Source organism: Gavia stellata, chromosome 9 (assembly GCF_030936135.1).
Source record: "Gavia stellata isolate bGavSte3 chromosome 9, bGavSte3.hap2, whole genome shotgun sequence".
Lineage (NCBI taxonomy): Eukaryota > Metazoa > Chordata > Aves > Gaviiformes > Gaviidae > Gavia > Gavia stellata.
Genome location: NC_082602.1, coordinates 34911977 through 34934811, shown reverse-complemented (window position 1 = coordinate 34934811; position 22835 = coordinate 34911977). Strand labels below are relative to the sequence as shown.

General features: G+C 43.5%; 1 protein-coding gene across 1 annotated transcript; it reads right to left on the bottom strand.

The window, feature by feature from the left end:
* Nucleotides 1-4471: 4471 nt before the first annotated feature.
* On the bottom strand, nt 4472-22622 carry BAG3 (BAG cochaperone 3). The gene is made up of 4 exons (XM_059821192.1): nt 22446-22622; nt 10360-10716; nt 7889-8269; nt 4472-6232 (listed from the first exon to the last, which is right to left on the bottom strand). The coding sequence occupies exons 1-4, from the start codon at nt 22620-22622 to the stop codon at nt 5459-5461; spliced, it is 1689 nt and encodes a 562-aa protein (XP_059677175.1). The 3' UTR covers nt 4472-5458.
* Between the last annotated feature and the right edge of the window lie 213 nt (nt 22623-22835).

Below are 22835 nucleotides of genomic sequence, written 5' to 3'. Positions count from 1 at the left end.
AGAGAGACTACCAACTCCTCATATTCTTTGCCACGGCTCTATATGGGCTGCAGAAAACATACATCATCTGCCTGCCAACCCTGTGGGAAATGCACGAGAGAATTATTGCAGACATTGCTCATTTCTGCAAATGGAAGGAGCTGAGCTTTCCTGACAAGACAGAAATGGATGGGAACTCAAAGTTCACCAAATGATGAAAAGCAATAAATCAGGGCTTCAAGTAATCCGTGTAGATGATTTTGCAAATCTAATCTGTTCACGGTCAGGTGCCGCAGAAATACAGTAAAGCCTGGCAAAGTTCCATACCCCTTTGTTGCTAAACTCAGTGTCTTTCTTTTACTGTTTTAAAACTAAGATAACACCCCCTTTTTTTTTAATTACTTTTATATTTGTGAAGGCAGCTGAACCGCCCTGCAGACAGATCTGCTATCCACTGAGTAGATATAATAGAAGTAGTAACACTTCAAAGTTTGTTACATTTTCTCGGCTGTTCACCTCATTCCTAGAAAAGGTACCATTTCTGATTAGGAGGAGATACTTATTTTTATGTCTGTTCAGTCTCCAGCCTTTTTACCAAGGCTTCCAACAACGTTATCAATTAGGGCAAATTCTAATGGTTATTTCTGTATTTGTTGCGGAACACTCCACAGAATACTGCAGTCCTTATATAGATGTCAAATGTAAAGGACCAGAGATGAAGAACTCCATATTCCATGTTTAACTCTGAAACGTGAAGCGTGTCTGAAATAGGCGTGGCAAATGCACTTTTCTTTTTAAAATCTGAAATTTAACCTGTGATCCTCTACTTCTGCTTGCCCTACAGTTTGCTAGCGCAGGGGCATATGGATACTGAAGGCTGGACCTCTTCCTTTCGTGCAGATTCCCAGCTTCTGGAGACAGCAGTGAAAATTCGGATAGGCAAAAGCTGAACCAGCCTCTAATTTTTACCCTATTTTTTTAAAAAGTTGACTATTTATAAATTCTGGAAAGGTACTTGACTGAGCATTGGTACGTTCCACTGCTTTGTAACCAGCTTCTTGCCTATCTTAAAATAACTCTTGCTTTGGATTACATTGGCGGGCATACGATTACATTTGTATCTAGTATTACAAAGAGTGGACAGACTGTTCGCCTTCACACAGTGGTTCACAGGAGTGTAGACTGATACCATATACAATACTATGAATGCGTTATTTATGTAGAGCTAGGAAATCCAAATTATCCAGTATAAAAGGCTCTTTCTTTGTACAGCAAGGCTAATGTATCTTTGTGACATCCATTTATCTTTAAGCAAATGCTTTGTCTTAAGAGAAAAACAAACAGACTAGTTCATTTGGATCTCCTGTGTACCTTTATGAGTTACTCCTACCCACATAAATAGAAGGTGAAAGTGCCGATAAGATCATTGTATCAATTGCTAAAATGATTGTGTTTGTATTTCATTAATGACATTATTATATATCCAGAGAAATTTGGATTTTGAGTCTTAATAGTTATGTTAAGGCTCCAGGAAATCATGTTTTGTATGGTTAACTTACGGCTTCAACCTGTATTCTACAGTCAGCACTGCTGAGCTCAGATTAGCTTTTTCTAAAGGCCTCCTTTACCCAAGTGGCCCAAAAGGGCTGGATTTGTTTGTCAGAAAAACCATGTTATTGATCAATATTAGCTTTTGTAACAAAACCAAAGATTGATCCGATATTAAATGTTTACAGCTAGTGATTTAGATTTTAGTTTTGTAAGATGCCTGCATTTCATTACCTGAACACAACAGGACCAAAAGCACAGAAGCAACAGCCCATAACTAGTCCTTTAGTCTAAGCCCATTTTACCCTCATGTTTGTGTACGTCTTACTTAAGTTCATGATGCAGTACTGTCTTATTCGGTTACCTGCATATTTAAAAAGATCAATACATGCACATCTAAGGAGGGAGATTGAAAACCTAGCAAATTAAAATATTCTCATAAGCATACCTTGATTAACCTTTGTCCTCTTCACCAGCAATACGCCAGGCACCAGAAGTTGGGGTTTTTTTAATTATTATTATTATTTCAACTATCATGTTAAAAAGTACCATGTGATATCTTCACTGAGGATACTGAGACTGGGGCTTTCCTAGGCTGGCTTACATTGCTACTGGAGTGCAGGCAACGACCTGCCTCTACAAACTGTGCTGTGTTGCTTTCCAGCCTTCTGGGTGGAGTTTCGCTTGTACGCCCTTCCTTCCCCAACTTGTCTGCAAACACAGCTGAGCCAACATGAAGTTGGAAGTAAAACATATCCCAGATAAAGGGCTTGTACCTCTCACCAGAGAAAGGGAGGAATTGGACACCAGAGAGCCACAATTCTGTCTTAGCATGCTCTTGGGGGCAATGTAACTATCTGCTGCCCCTTCCTCAGGGTATGGTATGATTTGGCCCTGTGTAAATAGTCAAAATGCTGTATTTATAGGAAACACAATGCCTCACTGCTGTGATAGTTTAAATATAGAGAACAGGCCACTACTGGCATTTAAAATATCACTAGCTGGACAAGATAGTGCAATCAGAAAATAGGCTAAGCTTTTACTGTGATTCTGTGTACAGACTTTTCACATCCCTCTTGCTACCTTTAAATGAGTTGAAACAGTGCCTTTCACTGACTTGGGAATTATTTGCTTCTCAAATAAATTAAATGCTTGACATCGACTCAAAATGAGTAACAGGCAGCTTTATTTTTTTTCTCCTTGAAAATCTTTGCGGCATTTTCATTTTTTAAAACAGCAACGGCAAACGGCAGTCTGTGTATTTGAACACCTTATATTCCACAGCAGATTTGCTGTTTGTTGCACATTCGTTTTTGAAAAGCAGCGTGATGTAATGTCATTCTTATCACTAGTATTAAAACCCTAATTACTTGCTACCAGAGTTTCAAAGCCAAGTTTTCACAGCTACCCAGGGTCAACCCGCAGACCAGCTAGTACCATACGGCAGAAATGCAAGTTAATGAAGGATCTTTTTCCTCTCCTCTGCCACATACCCACATCATTGGTACCAATGCAAGGAAGCAAGCAGGCTCTGCAAAGAGTAGGTCATATGCTTACAGCAAATGGGTGGGAACCTTCATCTGCTTCCTCCTTTGCTACTCCCTCCTCCCAGCCTATATGCAGAATGTGTAGCTATGCTGATGTGTCAAGACATATATGCTGGACTGGGTGTAGTTTAATCTTGAGCAACAGAGGAAACAAAGAGAGACTATGACTCAGAGCAAGTGTCTTCCAGCTAGGCAGCTCCAGGGCAGCCAAATATACTTTCCCTTATTAGGCCAGATCATGAAACCTTGCTTCATTTTGAGTGGTACCTAATTCTGCAGTAGTATCACTGACTTTAATAATCAACTTTCAAAGCACAGCCTAGCAGAATGTAACTCTACCTCTAGCTTTGCTTCTTTAAAAAAAAAGTTGTAATTAAATTTGACTCCACCTACTCTGACCAACATTGAATAATATAACATGAATCAGGCTCTATTAGCAGGAGATGACATGTTTTAAAAGGATAGCACCTGTTTAACTTCCTGCAAATGGTATGTTTTTATGACTGTAATCTGAATTTCCACATTGCCATCTCAGCTAATGAGGTGGTTTTGATGTGAATTACTTTAGTGGGCTACTAAGAGAAACTGGAAAGAGATAGGGCCTCACATCTCCCACAGACCTTGCTTATAGCTTAAGAACCCACAGCTGATTTTTCTCAATTTAAGTATTTTTGTTATATGATGTCAGAGACATGTGTCCTCAACAGAAATGTAATCCTGCAGGAGGAATGTGTCACTGAGGTGAGTTCATACAAGAATTATGCAGGCGGATGAACTTTCACACCTCTTCTACTGGAATGCCTACAACGCTGCTCCAAAAGCTAGAGTAGCCACATGATTACCAGACATTGTATATTCTTACAGGGTGTTGTTGACTATCAAAATGAAACTAAAAGAATCATCAGCCTTCTACCTACAACTGAGCAGACAGTTCACAGTCCAATTGTTATTTCAAAACACTTGCTGCATTACAATTTACATCCTATATTGTTACTTTAAAATAGGGACAGTTCTAGATGACCACTCTCAACCTGCCTCTTAAAACAAGGTTTTCAGAGGGGTTTAAACCTACTTTCCAATCTAATCTCATGATTCAGAGTATAATTCGGTAAGTAATCAATTGCCTTGAGCAGCTATATTAAAGTTTTCTTCATGTGCTGTGAACATATGCTAGCAGGTAAAAAAAGATTTGTTCGTTTTACAAATGCAAGTCAAAGGTAACTTCTGGAGTTTGGTTAGGACTCCTTCCTCCCTTGCGCTTGTTCTGCACTGGTCTGACTCTGCTGCTTTCATTTTACATGGATGTAGCTGAAACATGTTTTATGTCCCTTGCTTAAGTTGCTAATCACTTGGAACAACCATGAAGTATTGCTTAAACTGTTCACAAAATGAGAGGACTACCTCTTAATCATATTGACTCTATGAATACAAAGTGTGTTTGGCTGGAAATTCAGAAGCAGTAGTTAAAGGCTAATGACTTTGCAGAACAAGTTATGATGCTGTAAAGTAAATTTCTGTAAAACAACAGCAGTAGATACAGACTTCTTAATGTTATAAACATTACTGTTAAATGGTGACTCCCAGGACAGGGGGAAAAAGAAAAAAAAGAAAAAGGAAATGCTAAGCGACGTCTTTCCTCAATCCAGATACACGATACAGCAACAACATTAGAAGGGAGCAAGTGAATGAAGAAAGGCACATTTTGGTCTTGATGAGAAAGCAGCTGTCAGGCTTCAACTACAATGGTGTACTAAAAGAAATCTCTATGTTTAGAAGAGCGTATTTGAAACTGATTTGAAACTGCCCTTACATTTCCAGCTTATAAAATCACAAGACTAAATTAGGCTTCTATATTATTTTATTTCCCTCTTAAAATATAGCATTGAAGTCCTGCACACATATAAATATCCCTACAGTTTCTTACACACTTTCTATCCATCATTACTTAAAGTGCCCAACTGTGAACATTAAAAATAAAAACATTACTGTTAAGAGTGGCTACACTTATAGAAGGACTGGTATTCTGACAATGCAGGCCACTGATTTTACAAAAACCACCTGCAAAAGAATACACCCTAAACAACACGCATCAGCATTAACCCTGAAGTAGTTGGTTTGTTGGGTTTTTTCCACTCAGCTGATCTAAAGTGATTAATGTACAGGGTTTATTTTTGAAACATGTCTTTTACATAGTGTAAGAATAAAGGATAAATGCATTACTTTCTTTCTAACTCCTTCTTCCCCCACAAAGTGTTTACTGTGTCCCAAGCTGCTATGTTGATTAAAAACCAGTTTAAGAGAGCTCTGGAAATGCATGCAACTTAAAATTCACTTAAACACACTTTAAGTTATAAAGTCTGAGAGATTTTAATTTCAGCATGGGGCTATGGTTCAGTTGGATTATTAGATGTGTTTGTCGTCGTGGCAAGATTGGTAAACACTTCTTCCTTAGTTTCAGGCTGATGTCCTTCTGTTTTGGTTTCCTCTTTAGCATCTTTATTACTGGTATCTCCCTTGCTCTTGACTACCACAGGTTCAATCTCCATGATCTCCTGTGGTGGCTTAGGCTCTGGCAAATTTGGCTGAAGTCCATCAACTTGAACTGGTTCTGGGACATCTTCTGCTTTCTGTTCAAGTCTTTCCAAAATGTTCTGGACCTTTCTTACACCATCTCTCCTGGCCTGGCGCACATCCGCACGACCCTCAGGGTCCACTGAGTCTAGGGCTAGCAACTCTTTGGTCAAATACTCTTCAATCATCAAGTATTTTTTGTCAGTTTTCTTGCCTTCAAAGGAGTTGACTGCCTGCTCAAGCATTTGTACTTTCTCCAGAATTGCCTCCACTTTCAAAACACCAGGATGCTTTTGAGGTTCTCCCGTTTCCATTGTCTTCGGTGTCGCCACTTCTTCAGGAGGAGGCCTTTCCTGCGGGGGAACAATCTTAGCTGGGCAGGGAACCTTTTTGTCAGCTTTCTCTGCCATGACTGGAGGCTTCTGGGGTGGTAGTTTAGGATCCGGTTCTTGGTGGGTGACCTGAATTGGGATATATGGTGATGGTGCCTCAGTTTCAGGTGGTGGGACTGCCTTGTTTTCAGGTTTGATTTCAGGCGGCGGCGGTGGTCTTGGAGGCTCTTGAGGTGGGACTTGTTGCTGAGAAACCTGGTAAGCAAGGCAAATTTGTGTTGAGACACAATGAACAATCTCCTTATTTCCTTCTAAAGAACAACTAAGCTAACATCCAATTTTCTGTACCTCTAGAAGTGCAATTTTCACATACCAGATGATTAATCTTTCCTGCGCATCCCTGAATTTTACTGTCTTAAAATAAAACAAGCACTGTGCTGAAGAGTTCAGTTATTGTTTTCAAGCTATCGCAGATCACAAGCACCAATCGACTCGAAGACATTCAACTTCAACCCACCAAATCCTGCCCATGCTCACTGAAATCAGCCCTACAAGCAGTTTCACAAGACAGGACCTTAGAGCAAAGCCCTCACCTGACTGAAGTCATTAAGATTTGCTGCAGCTGACTGCAGCATGGTCAAGATTTCATCCTCGGTGTGTCACTGAGAGCTGGTGTTTCTTGAAAAGTTAATTTTGCTGAGTTTTAATCACATTTTGGGCTATTATTGTCCTGTTCCAGTTTTCAGGACATTCTTTTTTTTGCTAGTACTTATTTTTACTGATTTTATGTTTAGAGTATTTACATGCAGAGGTTACTATGTCAATCTTATTACACTGCAGTGATTAGAGACAATCCCTAGGATTACTAGAGATCTAACAGTCATCAAATCAGAAATCTCTTGAAATTGAGATGAGTTTTGAAATCTTAGCAGAAAACTGGAATTCTTGAGATCTGTATTTTCCTTCCCCTGCCACCCCCTTCACTTACTTGTGCACATACACAGTGATTTTGGAAATGTACTAGGCCCAGCTCTCATGGATTTAGATGGCTCAAGTAAAATACCTACATTTATATTTAAACCAAGTAAGGAATGGCCTGCACTGACAATCGGTTACTGCTTCACCCATTAAATGTAAAATTTAATTAGGGAGCTCAAATTCTCACCCATAAAAATATATTAGCATTATAACCTAGAATATGCCATTAAATCTCAAGTCTTCACTGTTTTGTCCTAGCACCTGGGTTTTCAAAAATATTAACCTAATTCTGCTCCTGCCATTTTCAACGTGAGATCTCTCCAGAGAGGAAATCAAGGCTTGTTTTTATACACACCCCCTTCCACACACTCACAGTTATCAAATTCCCAGTAGTCTTAGTAAGAATAGATTTAGTAAGAATTTTAATATGGAAAAAATGTTCAATGAGCAACATGTTCTATGAGCGTGTTTAATGTAGGAAGAAAAAAAAAGCTCCAAGACTAGATTTTGCTGATACTCTTTCTTTATAACTAAAATTACTTTGTGCATCTGATGCTATCCTAAATGGTTCTGAGACATCAATGAGGTGTGTTTACATAGATGCCACAAAACCCACGGACCTGATTTTCTTCTCACAAACATAATGCAACATCAGTGACCTCAGTGTAATTACACCAAATTATACTCTGACGAGAGGAAAATCAAATTGTGTGTTAAATCATATTTCAGTGATCCAAAGACTCCACAATCCTGATAGGTGGAAAGGCAGCTTGCTGCTAGTATATTATCTCAGTATCTCCCTATTTGTTTAAATACAGAAATGGAGACTGCTTTCCATGCTTTCATGTACCTGTTAGTATGAGCCAATTTTTCAGCGCTAACCACACTGAACAAAATACCTGGCAGGTTAATTCCCTTCCCCATTCTATGTACCTGGGGTCTGTCTACAACCGTCTGCACCCTGATGGGAGCTGGGGGCTGTATCTGGGTGGTAACTCTGGCCGGTGAACTTTCACGGCTGGATGAACCTCTCTGAGACACTCTGAATGGAGACTGCGCTCGCGTCGTCTTAGGCTCCCTCTCATCTGGTTGAATTTTGTGAAACACTGGTTGGTGGGCTTGGTATTCGCTCTGCTGGGCAGGGTAGTGCGTCTTCTGTGCCTGATGGTAGACTTGTGTTGGTTGCCGTTGGATATTTTCATGGATCACAGGAATTGGAATATAACCGCGAGGAAGCTGATGGCTTCCTGCGTTGGGTCTGCCAGAAGACTGAGGGGAAACCGTCGGAGAATCAGAAGCTCCAGGAGATTGAGGCTGCCATGAATACAAAATCCATTATTAAATTTTAACCATTTTGTGCTCACAGTACTTTTCATTTCCAAAGAGAAAAGAAGGAGATGGATCTAGAAACTGAACTTGTGTTTCCGGCACACAAAGGATCCACTTCCTTGTTTTTTTGGCCAAGGGCCTCACTAGACAAAACCACAGAAGTTGTGAGAGCATCATTATAACAAGTAGAAACCTGAGCTGCAGCATTCCCAGCCCTCAAATGAGCAGGGAGTGGATGCTCAGTCAGAGTGTTTGCTGCTTTTGCATTGCTGTTCCTGTCTAAACCTGTTAAATTTAAGGCAAACTCAAGTTAAGCAAACAAATTATATGCTGGAAACAAAACCAAACGCCTAACAGAGGCACACAACATTTAGACTTCTGATCCAGGTCACACTAACAGATTTTGTTTGTTTGGGGTTTGTTTTTTTTTTAAAGCATGCAATTCGGTAGCAGGCTATGGCAATGCACATATGGCTAATGCTCCCTTTTCCCCCCCAAGCCCCTTGGCACCAGCAGCGAGAGCTGCACGAGCTTGGACCTGCTGTTAGCAGGAGCGAGCACTGGGCTCACTGCAGAATCCTGTTCCCACCATGTTCCAGGTTGTGGGGCTGCAGTTTGGGAAAAGGCAGCTATTTGCTCACAGCTCCCTCCTTCTTCCTGCTATGCCAATCCATCACCTGACCTACTTCGCACCAACTGCAGCAGCTGTCAAGCTATGCTCTGACCAGGTTCACTCACTAAGAGAAAAAACATTATTTCCCGACTGATTTGTTACACAGCTCAGTGAAAGACCAGGTCAGACTGGAGCAGGACAACACAGCCAGAGGCAAGAGAAGGGCAGGCAAGGCAGGAGAAGGGGAACAAGACCCCTCCTTTGGTGCTGGTGAACTGCTCAGCTGCCCATGAAACTGCCACCTTAAATAAATAAACAAACACTGGTTTGCATTATGGTACCCATCAGTGCCACTACTGGTGGCCTTGTCAACATGGGGTTTAAAGGCACAATCACAGGCTCTGGTCAGTTGACACCCACACTGCGCTGCCTAAGTTTGTAACAGCAAGTTCTGAGGTCCTCAGTAGTTCTCAGAGGACTTTAGTAAGGGGCACACTCTGCATACAAGACAAAGCATACTCCCAAGTGTACAGTGTTGGGAGAAGGAAAAGCTGAGCCTCTTGTCCTGGCCCTGCATGGACAAAGCATTGTTAGTCAAGACAGCTGAGAAACCTGCTAACAGAATTTTAATTACATTGTTCAGACTCCAAAGAGGTTTCAGAGAAAAAAGCCACCACTGCTGAATTACAGACCTGATGATATATTTTCAGCTTGGTAAAGGCTGAATTTCCTGCTCATCTTACTTTGAATAAAAATGAGGTTGCTATTTCCATATATTACAACAATACCAATTCTGCTAATTCTCTAGAGAGAATAAGCAAACCAAAATCCAACCTTCTGAAACGCAAAGCAAGCAGGGTGACTTTTAAGGAAGTTCATAGTTTGCAAGTATTTTAATATGCCACTGAAGGACAAAAATACTTTACAATTCACTTTTAAAGTTGTATGTATGTAAATCTACACACTTAATACAACTGAAGTATTAAACTGGAAAGCAAAGATCACAGCAGTACAACTTCTAAAATAGCCTGGGTTGTTACTAACTGGCCATTTTATTTTTTTCTCTCCTACTTTGTTCTCTTCTGTTTCTGACTCATGGTGCAGAACACAAGAGACTTGTCTGTATCCTCCGCTTGTGGGGGAACCGGTATAAACCCTAAACCGATCCTCCCCTGCCGCAGGACCTGCACAGCCCAGAGGCCCCCTTTTTGCAGAAGCCATTTACATGCATTTGTTTCTGCAGAATCATTCCAGAATGAAAGCGGGCGATGCCAGAAAAACCTTACATATTTATGCTGCCATGACTGTGCACTTTTGCATTTTAATACTCTGGAAGTATTGGGAAAATGTAATCCTGTGGGGCAAGTTTGGCTTTCTGAAGGATAAACTACCCGTGTGACATTCAGGTCATAAATGCTGCAAAGACCAATGCAAACACACCCCAGCAATACTGACAAGTTACCTCGGGTCCGTGTGTGGCCGGCGCTTGGGCTGCTGCAGCTGCCGTTGTCTGTCCACATTGTTTATCTGTCTGAGAAGCCTCTGTCGGTCCCCTTGGAGGGGACTCGGGGCCGGCATAGGCCCCCCTTAGAGGTGGCTGCGCCTGCACCGTGGTAGGCACAGCTTCTGTCTTGTATCGCTGCACACCAGGCTGCGGAGCAGAAAAGCACGGGTGCTGCTGTCTGCCATCGATGCCTTCATGGATGACTGGAATAGGGATATAGCCAGCCCGGAGCTTGGGGTATCCCATGTTTCCTTCTCTTGCTGGTGGCTGCTTGGGGCCATCACGAGATGGACCATTTGCTGACGACTGGCCTTCCTAGAAGTTAAAAACATCACATAGCACTTGCTAGTAGCTCGGCTCAATGCATTTGGTGAGAAAAAGCTGCCCTAAAGGTCTGTCCTAAAAGCAGTATCAGCTGCCTATGAGAAGTTCAGACCCTCTTGGGCCCGTGCAGGGCAGCTAACAGCAGGTAACACTCTAGATCTGCAGGTGAGAGAAGAGAGTAAGTTAAAAAATCTGCTTATGTACGAGCCTTTCACCCCCAATTCTCATAAATACCAACCTAGCCTTCAAAATACCTGCCTAATTACAACAGGATTTCTTACTTAGCATACATTACTTACATTTAGCCACCGGCCCACCCCTTCAGACAGCTCCTCCAAACAAGTGCCCATGGGACTGGAGACATTTCCTTAGCACCTCTCAGAACCCACCCCATGCTATAGATAACACCTGACAAGAAATTTTCAAGGAAGCCTTATCCCATCAGAAGCACAGTATTTGCTGGTGGTGTTCTTCCCACTGGCTATCTAAAGAGTTACTAATGCAGTGTACTGAAGGATATATTCACTTTCAGCTACAGAAGGATCCAGTTCAGTAAATACTGAAGGAGAGGAAAGGGGAAGACAGGATAGCGTAACGAAGAAGAAAATGCTGAAATGCAAGATAAAATAAATCCCTGCGTTGTCTGAGTATGCTCACTGGACAATGTCAAAGCTCTGGCAAGGCTGGAAGTGGTTTGTACTAAGAGCCCTCATAAGTCCTCTAGTAAGTTCTTCCTGCATCGGTCATTCTATTTTAAGGCCCCGCAAGGGCCACGTTCCAGATGTATCTCTAAGTCAGATCATATAACAAGCACCTCTGTCATTCAGAGGGTAATGTCATTATTCAGTAAGAGGAGAATTTAATAAGGGGACATATGGTGCAAGTGTTGGAAACCCTATTTTTAAAGAGGTGTTTAAGCTGCAAAGATATTTAATGTCACTTCAGTACACATTAATATACTAATTCATTGAGAATTAACTATTTTACCAACCAGATTTTGAGTATTCTTCCTATGTGACAGTATCCTCTTAAAAAGTAATTTCTGAGAATTCCTGTAAGCAGTGAAACTGCAGAGAATAAAGGCTATTATTTAGGTAAGCTAATAAAATACAGATAACAAGTACTGAAAGGAACAAGTTCAAAGTTAGAGCCCTGATGTTGCATTTCCTTTTGCTCATTAAAAAACCCTTCACAAACAAAGGAAAAATTCTGAAAGAGGCAGAGAGCAGAGCCAGGCCTAGAAAGTTCGCACAAAGAAGTAATTTGAAGTTGGCTTTTCCAGTTGCAGAAGAAGGATGATCTCATGCCAAGGTCTGCATCGGGATCCACTGCCGACAGATGAGTCATTTTACATTCACCCCACCGGGAAACCACATTCCTCTGCTGAACGCAGGCGGTCTAGGGGCTTCAGGACCCTGAGGACCAACAAGCATTTGCCAGTTCACCTTCTACCAGCATAATCCCGAATCTGCAGCACTCCTGGCAGCCATCTCTCCTGGGATCTGGAGGGACACGCAGTTATGCCAGCAAACTGTGTTTGCTGGAAAATAAATTTGAGGTGTGCTCAGCTAGCAACAATGCGAGGCCATGTCAGAGCCAAATGTCTGCTGGGCGAGCGGAGCCGAGCAGGGAGGGAAACTGATGATTCGACAGTCGGAAGAAGCACCTTGCCGCTGCGCGCTGACTCGATGCATTTCTGCACCCGGCGTGCCCCAGCTGCTCAGCAGTCTCTCTGATGGAGGGAGCAGGCGGCAGGCTGCGGGTGTAACCGGAGAGTTACAGCCAGCCACCCCACCTACAGGCATGGCTCCCACAGCTATAAAAAGGAGATTCACTCACTTCCAGTGTTGTCAGACTCTCTGCGGGAAGGGTCAGTGCTGGGAAGGGTTTAGGAGCTGGGTGGGCCAGCAGCACCTACAGATACCCTGATATGAGGAGGCTCTTGGCCATACTTCCTCCACTCCACCTGGGTGTACAACAAATCTGCCCTAAGGGATTAGTTGCCAGCTCCTCATTTTAGGGGTCTGCAATGTTTTGAACTGCTTCATTCAGGGATAAGCCCTTCTATCTCCTGGAGTAATCCACAATGATAAATCCTTGCCAAGGCTTCAACATGGACAGTGCCCCTCTCCCCCCACCCTCCATGGACCCTCTCCTAAGAGTCTGACCACGGGCCTCCCCCTCCCTTATCTTCATTTTCCGACCCTTGAGGCTGCCCTTGTTTTGAACTGTCTCAGCAACCTGAGAAATCTGCCTCTGCAACTTAAGCCCTGGTAAGAAATACAGAAGAAGCAGCCCAAAAGCAAAGGAATATCAGGTTGGACTGCTTTTTTAAACCAGTTTATATCCGAAGTGAAACTTTTGGCAAGTTCAATACTTTTTTTTTAATGGAAACGCTGGCCCCTCTTTAAGAACCACAGCATAAACTACACTCTAGTAATTTGTCATTTATTCTTACAGCTTCAGACAACCTGTGCTGCTCCTGTATAAAGTTAGCATTTCGAGTTGGTCCATTGCGCCAGGCTTTTTATTCCCCTGCAGTCAGCTCTGCTAACCACAGAGGACTTTGTGTGCTTGTGCCTTCACAGTGCAGTCACACTGGAGCAGTCCTCAGTAAAGGAACAAATGCAGCATCCCTTTTTTTCCCCACTGTCAAGTAGCTCTGAGGCAGACCTGTCACAGATTTAGGAAAGATGCTCTCATCGCAACTGCTCCTCCTGATCCACACTGATGTCTTCAACGCCCAATATTTAACTCTATAAATGGTTTCTTATCTTAGCCACTTTGTATCACCACATCCTCAACACTCCTTCTTTCCTCTTCCCTCTCCCTGCAATGTTTCCTATGTCCGTGAACATGCACGACCTGCGTGCTCTGAGACACCCTGCACTGAGGCGTGACGCCGCAGCACCGCAACCAAAGACTGAAGAGGCCCTGGGGTCAGGTGGATGGCTGCAAGTGGTTCAGGCTCGTTTTTAGCGAGGACCCAGCTCAACAGCGAGTGCACATGGATCCAAATACCCCCATAGTCAGGCTTTCGGGCAAAGCAGTTCTGCTTTGTGCAAGGGAGCCTGTGTTTCCAGCCTGGACAAACAGGTTTTGGAAGACTTCAGGAGAAGCTCAGGTGTGCCTGGGGACACTGCAGCAAGGGGGAGGCACGGAATCGAGCTCTGGAAAACTCTCATCGTAATGCTACAGAAGAGATTCGTGGATTCCCTCTGAATGCTTTAATTCCTGTTTCACAAGACAGACAGGAAACCAAAAATGGCCATTTTTTGGTTTTTATTTGCCTTCTATTAAATACAGTTCTTGCTTGTTATATTAACAAACATGGTACCTGAAAAAGCCCAGAACTCACATTTAACACAAATCTGCACAAAGCGCTATGACCAATAAATGACCATCATCCTTCCCAGTTTAAGTATAAAAAACAGGACCCCAACTCGGATTTCTGCATTAAAAAAACTGAAGTGAGTTTCTCCTGCCCTCATCCGAGGAAACAAGAAGTTCTTTGACAATAAAATTGAGAGTCATTATAAGCAACTGAGCATCAATGCATTTTCCCGTAAGTAGCAGGACTGACAATCAGCACTGCAGGAATCCCAGCTCTGATCACACGCTTACTTTACATTTAAGAGACCTGATCCCTGAAAAGGAGGGAGCACAAAAATGCAAAAAACTCCCTCCAGCAGCTCAGAAATTCTGACAACAGCCCTGGCCTACACTTCAGGTAGCCTGAAACGCCACCAGAAATTCAGACCCTATCCACCATTTCAGGAGGTGCCAAACAAGTACAAAGGAGTCATCATCACCAGTCAAACCAGAGAAAAAAAAAGCATCGCTGTGTTTTGAAAGAGCTGTGAGTGCGACAGCCGAGCCGTGCTGGGAGATCTGCTCAGGAGGAATGACAGTGCTCCCACCTCTCCGGACGAGGCCATGCGTTTCTGTTGTGAGGCCATCACCATGATAAATAAAGGTGCAGCCAGCACAAGTTGTGCAACTGGAAAAAACACTTCATACCCCCACATCCTACTCTTGGCTTCCCATGGGAAGGGCACGGCCAGGAGTGACGCTAAAATCCTCAAACTTGCTCAGATTTTAAGTGAGTTCTGATGCTGTGTGCCATTGGAATGAAAAAAAGCAACAGCAAGAGAAAAACATAACCTTGCAACAAAACTCCTGGTACAGCTGTACTATCTATCCGGAGTGGATAATGGCGTAACTCCTAATGTGCCCCAGTGACTGCTCAAGTGTTATTCCAGACTGAAACACAGAAACCTGCAAATTCAGTCACTGCTGATGCTAGCAAATCATCCAGATGGCTGTACCAACAGAATGAAATTTGTCAGAATATTCTGTATGCACGCTAGGTTACTTGAATAGTTGTATCGAAGCTGGAATCTCCCTTTTGAGACTGCTTGCATAATACATTTTTCATTCTTCTGACACTAAAATGGTCTACAGAAAAAGAAGTTAAAAGCAAGTTTTGCTGCCATCATGCTCTTGCATTTTTCTTGACCTGTACTGATATTATTTGTAGTACTGTAAATTCAGTTCTCTAAAGCATGTATGTATTATACACACATGTAGCACCTCTGTAACTCTTGCAGAGCAGCGGCGTAAATATTTAAATTGTACTTGTTTTGTAAATATTATCTAGCAAAGGAAAACAAATTTTACAAACATTACCAAGAGATTAAATATCTCTTTCTGCAGGCAGAGGGTCTACTGACTTCAGTAGACTTAAGCTGCTGCTGTAAAGAGTATCATGCAAACAGAAGTATTCTGGTTGCTCAAATGACTGATAAAATGCCAGTATCTGACAAAATCTGACTTGAGAGCACACTTCCCATGATTTTAAGCCTGGATCCTATACATTTAGGCAAAAGGGAGTAGTACGATTCTGTTCTTTCACAACAGAATGCAACATAACTAAAACGAGTGACTGAAAACAACAACTAAGTTTTCTTTGCACATATACTCAAATTTATTTTTTATCAGAAATTGCCATGAATAACCAAAAAAGCCAGTAGTACCTAATATTCAACTCTAAGAATGATTTACCAATTCTATTTATTAAAAACATTTTATGTCATGGCAAGGCAAAACTTTCACCATTAGAACTGGATTCCATACCTGCTTGAATTTTACTTTTGGCCACACTTTTTTTCTTCTCTGTTACACTAACTAGAAATCAGAACTACTACACTAGCTTTGCTACTGATAGAAATCAGCATATCCCAGTATTCCTTGTAACTCGATTAAAGTACTAAAAAGTTTCTCAACAGTGCTTTGTGTTTAAGCATATTAATAGTACAACATTACCATAAAGTATGTTTCATTAATACTTTCCAGATAACTATACAAGCGGGAAGGTGGAGAGTGATTTGCTCTCAGCGCTGACCCCTAACTTCCCACTGCTGTGCTTCAGCCGCTGAAGATTTTTACATTCTCACTCTTTTACTCACAATTTGCGCTTAAATATATACACTGAGCACATAGGCATTTGAGCAAGATATCATTAGCTAATGACTGAAGGAAACCATGAATAAGCTTAGTCGCATGAGCTGTCTCAGTAGACCTTTGTGTCGGTCACATCATGTAACCCATTTATACACCAAGCTGCTTTTGATGTTTTACTTGTTGAATGCCGAGTTTTATTTCCTAACATACAGATGTGTAGGCAAATAGGCCTTTTGTTCTCTCTTGTAATTATCATGTTGTATTATACGAGTATTACATTAACATATGCTCTAACTGATGAAGCACAATGATGTCATTAGAAATAAATAAACACTATTAAGAATGGAAGGAAAAATCTAATCCTAAGCCTTCCAGACCAGAGAGCCTTACGGGAGCAAATATGTTGGCTATCTTGCAGACCAATCTTGTTTCAGGATCTAAAACTGTTCTTTTTTGATCACTAAGATGCTTCTTTCTTAGGCTAAAATGCCTTGGCGCAGACATGACGACACTTGCCCTTTATGCCCATGAGTGGAAGCTGGCCCATGCACAGAAAGCATCCGATGGGCCAAACTGAACATGTTCAGGGAAAGAAGCAATGACTGCTATGAAGAGCAGAGCACTCTTAAAAGAGAGCTGGTATCACCACCCATCCTGTCAGCTTTAATGGACGGGGTTAAAGAAAAGCCCTTTAGAGCACTAACAGAAATATCCTTGTCAAGGGTGATGAGAATGACACGCTTTATTCAGTTATTTCCGTTCACTGCCTGCTTACCTAAGCAGCAGGTGGTCAACCTGTTGCTTTCCTACTACTAGCTGTGAGCCAGAAATTTGGAACAGGGGAGAAAGTACAAGCCTCAAGAACTAGCAAAACCATGCCCCATAAAAAATGGCAAATAAGTATCTAACCACTGAAGAGTCGGCTGTGAATTTCACAGGTTATAGTCAGGGTCTACGTTTTCATCTAAATTTCGTTTTGCACACAGCAGTCTTCTGACTTCACTTCCTTAACCAGCAATTTTCCAACACTATAAAAACACTTACTACCCTATTTATCAATTATAAGGCTTTGCCATCAGCCATAAAAACATACTTTGTGCTACCTGACCTACTGGGCAATGTTAGACAAGTCAATTCACCACCCCATGTCTCATTTTCCTGTCTGTAAAATCAAGGAGAAAAAAATAATCAAACCAACAGCTTCTGCAACATATTTGAAGATAAAGCATTTTTCATCTATAATTAAGTAATGTAATTTGCGTGAACAAGCCAGTTATTATATTTATACTTAACTTGACATGAAGAGAGGGCATAGCTGCCACAGGAAAAGGTAGAGACAGAGCTTACCTGGAGAGTGATACTGTCTATATACCCCAAAGCGTATTGGATTGTTACCTGCGTTATCATGGTTCAAGTGGGAACAATTCTATTTTTGCCACGTGGTTATGGAAAACTCCTGCCTGTGTTATGTTAAGCGTTAAAAATGTGATTCCTAGGTAAGAATGCTGCCACCTGGCACAAATGTTCGTCCTTTCTCCTTTAGAGAAGAGGTACACGGTGTCGGGAGTTACACAGAACCACACAAGACCTTCCTTGGTTTTCCTCTTGCATGACTGCCCAGACACGGCCGCATTATTTCTAGCGTCATTTCTTTCTGTTCCTTTCTCTTATTTCCGATTCGATCCACCCCTTGTGTTCAGATTAATTATCTCCAGAAATTAACTCCCTGCTTACCAGGTTTATCAAGGGGCACTTTAAATAAGTACACAAAGCAGCTTCAGGGAATCTGGACAAAGCTAGTACACAACCCTCCAAAAATCCTCTACTGATAATTTTACCATTCCTACACCTTATGCCTTTTATATACAGTACCTTTTTAATCCAGTAACTTATTAACCTTACTGTGACAGAATGCACATGAGCATAAGTAATGTAGAAAACACTGCAGGTAAAAGACCTAAATTGTTACCTAGTCTCACATTCCCTTCTGCTGATGTGAACCACTGCAAAAGACGCAGCGTTTCAGAGAGGCTGTATTGGACTTCCAATGCAATTTCTAATTTGGTCTACCAAGAATTTTTCAATCAACTCGAACATGAGAAGTCAGTGCTCAAAAATAAGGTCACTGCTAAAGAGATGGGAATTGAGTGACTTAAGACTTATTTGGGGAAGCAGAGAAAAAAGAGCTGCAACAGTCACGAAGGGTGAGGATGGAAACTTAGGTGTAGTTAGTTGTACCCCAAATACCAACAGCGTAGTTAGTTGTTCCCCAAATGTCAACAAAGCCATCAGTAAGAGGGTAAGATGGTGGCTTCTTCCTTTGTATCAGCCTGTGCGGTCATTGCTGCAACCAATAAACGTTATCACTTTTATGACTGCTCCCAGACTTTATGGCTGGCTGGTACAGCTTTTATCTCAAACCTAAGGCATTAGCGAGCGATCGATCATCGTAGTATTAGTTCAGTGAAGCTCAGCACAGTCAATTCCTTTGGTCTATTTTTAGTCGCAGTATTTCCCATTGGGTTTACTGCACATGGAAACAACATATGGAAGGGGCATCAATAAATCCTTACACAAGCCTTGTTTCTGTTTTCTTCTTTAAACATAATGTATTTTTATCAACACTTTGGGGAATACCAAGTAAACAATTTAACATTAAGACAATCTCGCAGAAAGTATGCTGAGCTGTGATGGCATAAGCTAATACAGAAAACACCAGCTACAGATAAGCAGAGGAAACCAGTAACTCTACCAAACAAGAGACAGGAGGAGTGGCATTGCTAGTGAACGCTTTTTTAGTGAAAGCACGCATGTACATGCTTAGTTATATTGATTGTACCTTATTCTTTGAAGGTCTCGCTATTAACTAATTAGACACTTGAAGAAGGTCATTAGTCTACCAAGAGGTTTTGTTAATAAATGTTCTTCAGTCATTTGCAAAGTCATGGGTTATTTCTCACTGGAGTATGGTAAGAGATTTTCTGTTCTTTCTCAGGAAGGTCTCCCTAGTCCAGCCTTACACTGCAATGACTTCATACAAGTGACAGAGCTACACACGCAGAGGAAGGACACCCATCCTTCATGTGACTAAAAAAAGGCCAGACTGAATGGGACAATAACAGAGAGCCATCTGAACTGATGAATGCATCTAAAATACATAGTTAAATGCAAAATCAAGGTCTGGTTCCGTTGATTTAAAATGGCTCTGTCATGGGTTAAAATTCTAAAAGGGCCATTTCTCCCTTAACCTGATTATATATCTGGTACAGTTTACTGCAGTCAGCATAGTTACACTGAGGTCAAACCTAGGATAAGTGAGAAGGCCAGGATCAACCACTTGGGAAAAAATGGGACTTCATTATTCATACTGTCTCAGCTGTACTATTACTCAGCTCTGTGAGCTTTAGACCTGCGCTCTGTTATTGTCCACTTACAGTGTAATACCTCATTTTGTTGCCTAGGCCTCTTCAGAAAGCGAAGAAATATTCAGAGAGAGAATATTAATACATATAGTGTAAGGGTTACTTAAAGACCATCAACAAAACTGCTAATTGCCATCAACAAAATCGCTAGTTTCACTGGCCGATTTCAATGAAAGCAAGGCAGCAGTAAGTCAGCGCAAGTTTAGTCTTTGTATAATTATCCTTGAGAAGATGCATGGAGTCTGACACACACAGTCAGCTTTCACAATTCTCAGATCACTTCCAAAAGTGAATCCCAAGTTCTCACTTGAGCTAGACTACAAATGAGGGAGATCAGAAAGCTGTTCATATCTAGTCTCTCTTTCTGCCTACATCTGTGATTTTGTCCTTCCTACCTATTTAGGTTTAAAAAAAGTCTAATGCCTTCAAAAATCACTGTTGGATTTGAAATTCAATGTCAGTGGGTAATCTGTCTTCTCTGGCATTGTCTAGCTAAGAAAATATTATTTAGGAAGAGAAATACTTTCATTGGGTCTGATTCTGAGACTCTTTTGCTAAATAGTACCTGTTCTTGTGAAATACACTGGTACTCAGCAAACAAACAATTTCAGAAGCTGTCCATTAATTCCAGCAGATATTCTTAACTCAAGGCTCTGACAAATGGCTGTATCAGATCACAGTTAGAGAACTCCCATCACCATGAACTAGAGGGTTTTTTCTTTGAGCCACATTAGACTGGAACTCCCCAAAAGCAACAATTTTCCATTTTCATCTCTGGAAGCATTTCTCTCTCAATGAACGATCCCAAAGCATACACACATTCCTGCTTATAGTGAGCAGGAATGGGTTTTCCTGTTTGGAAAGGAGTGTATCCCACAAAGGCCATTCAAAAGCAGGTACAACTTCATCTATCTGGAATAACCCTTGCAAGTTGGCAGAAGAGGCACTTTTCATTATCACAGTTTTCACATCAAATAGTGGTGAAAATCTGTTTTGTTTCAGGCACCCACTCAAGCAGAGTACTGATCCGTCACAGTACTTCAAACACTGTTTTCACACAATTCTCAAAAGCAGTTAAATGGGACTTTTCTGTTAAACGGGTTAGTTTCAAGTGGTATTTCCGTAACAAAAACCTTTGAGTAAACAGCGCACTTACCTTCTCAAGTATGTTTTATGGTTATAAAAAATGTACTATATTATATATTTTTATCGCCGTAACAGCCAGTGTTAACAGGTGCTGCATTATACCAAGAAGACGGTGTCTCCAAAAAGCAGTTAAAGGACTTTTTCCTATGCCAGTCTCAATATTCACGTTGTCCAGTAACAGTTTTCTAAGTCCTCTTTGTGTCATTACTAGAACTCTGTCGTTTCTATCTAGATCATATTAACTAGCCCTTAAAAACTTGAAAAGGGGGTGAAAGGGTACGTTTTGTCAACTGTGATTCACTAAAACACTGTGTACCTGAACGCAACTGCAGTACATTACCTGGATTTGGCTGCAGTGCGAGAGAGAAGTATGTCCCTTTCCTTTCTCTTCAAGACCAGGCTGCTCTGGCACCCAGCCATGGTCTGCACCCACCACTATTTTAAGAAACGTTTAAGTTCTTACAATACTAACGCTCACTGAGTGCTTTGATCCTCACGTTTTATGTAGGGCTACAGGAGAAGAAGTTGCAACAGGTACGCTGAAGGTACATTTTGACGACAGCAGGGATCTCCCAGCTGCTGCGTTTTCCCATGTCCAGCGCACGGTCACATACGACCGGGGGGCTCCTGCCCAGGGCGGCACCCAGCAGCGCTCTCCCTCCGGCCCCTCGGTTCCCCCCGGCGCGGAGAGGCGGGCGCAGCCCGAGCCAGGGCCAGCGCGCCCGCCCCGCAGCAGCCGCCGGCTCCCCGGCCCCGGCCCCCCCTCGGGCGGCTGCCGGCCTCGGGCTCCCGGCCAGCCACGGCTCCGCGCCGGCCGCCCCCCCGCCTCTCCCGGCGCCGGCCACGGGGCTGCGCGCCCGGGTGGGTGGCGGAGCCCCCTTCCAGACGGGGAGCCCGGGCGGCCGGAGGCTGCCCGAGCCGCTGCGGCGGGCCGCGGAGGGGCAGGCGGGCCGGCAAGGCCGGCGCGGAGCGACGCCGCTCGCGGAGGCGCGCACGAAAACCCCCGCGGGAATCGCATTCCCACCAGGCAGCTTCTACTTCGGCTCAAGTTTCCAGCACTTTCTGCCTACAGCCATTGCACCGCGAAGACGCCAGGGCGGGGGAAAGGGCTGGGTTCCCCACATGGGCTGGTTCCCCCGAACCGACGGTTTGGCCCGAGAGGGCCGTTCCCGAGGGCGCCGACAAAATCACAGCCGCTCTCCCCTCCGCGCCTCTCCTTCCATGGACATATTTGGACTAAGATACGGCTTTTCTCTGAGCATGCTTAAGAACAAAACCAGCCCAGACAGCTACTGGGAGAGTTTGTGACCAGAAAAAGAAAAAAAAATAAAAAGAAAGAAGGAAAACAGAACTTGACAAGCAAGAAGTCCGGGCTGGGTTTCTTATTTTTTTAAGGGCATTCATTGCTGGGGCTGTTCACAGCTGAAGAATAAATCCAGGTTCGCGTCTTCCCTGGCAGGCCGGGGGGACTTAACCAACTTTAAATAAACATTACAGGGCCGAGGTATCGAATGATTTAATGCACAAAAAAGGGACTGCAGTGCGTCAGAGACAAAAGGCAGCTCCTGCCCTCACTGCATCGCCATGCGCTGGGGGGAGCGCCCGGCCCACCCCACCCCACCCCGGCGCGCCCCGCCGGGACGGGACACGGACGCGGAGACGGAGACGGAGGGGTGCCGCCCGCCCTACCTGCGCCGCCGCCCGCAGGCGCGGGTCGCTCCAGGTGGTGGTGCGGCTGTTGTGATCCACGAAGAAGGGCCAGCCCGTCTGCGGGTCGATCTTGATCTCCCAGCCGGGGGGCAGCGGCTCGGCGCTGCCCTCCATCTGCTGCGGCGGGGGCGGCGGGGAGTGCGCGGCGGCGCTCATGGCGGGGCCGTGCCAGGGGCCGGGGCCGGGGCCGTGCCGAGCCGAGTGCCCAGTGCCGGGCGGGGGCGCCGGACCGGCGGCTTTATCCGCCGCGGGGCGGGGGGGGCGGAGGCGCGGGGCTGGAAGTGTCTGGAAACGGCGGCGCGGGGGGCGGTGGCGGAGGAGGGACGGGGGGAGGGACGCGGAGGAGGAGGAGGAGGAGGGACGCGGAGG

Bases quoted from the DNA above. Each gene is read 5' to 3' on its own strand.
- BAG3 (XM_059821192.1), bottom strand. From the start codon at position 22,622: ATGAGCGCCGCCGCGCACTCCCCGCCGCCCCCGCCGCAGCAGATGGAG. The intron at 10,717-22,445 runs GTAGGGCGGGCG...TTTAACTTCTAG, and splicing joins GCCTGCGGGCGGCGGCGCAG to GAAGGCCAGTCGTCAGCAAA. The intron at 6,233-7,888 runs GTACATAGAATG...CTTGCTTACCAG, and splicing joins CGGTTGTAGACAGACCCCAG to GTTTCTCAGCAACAAGTCCC.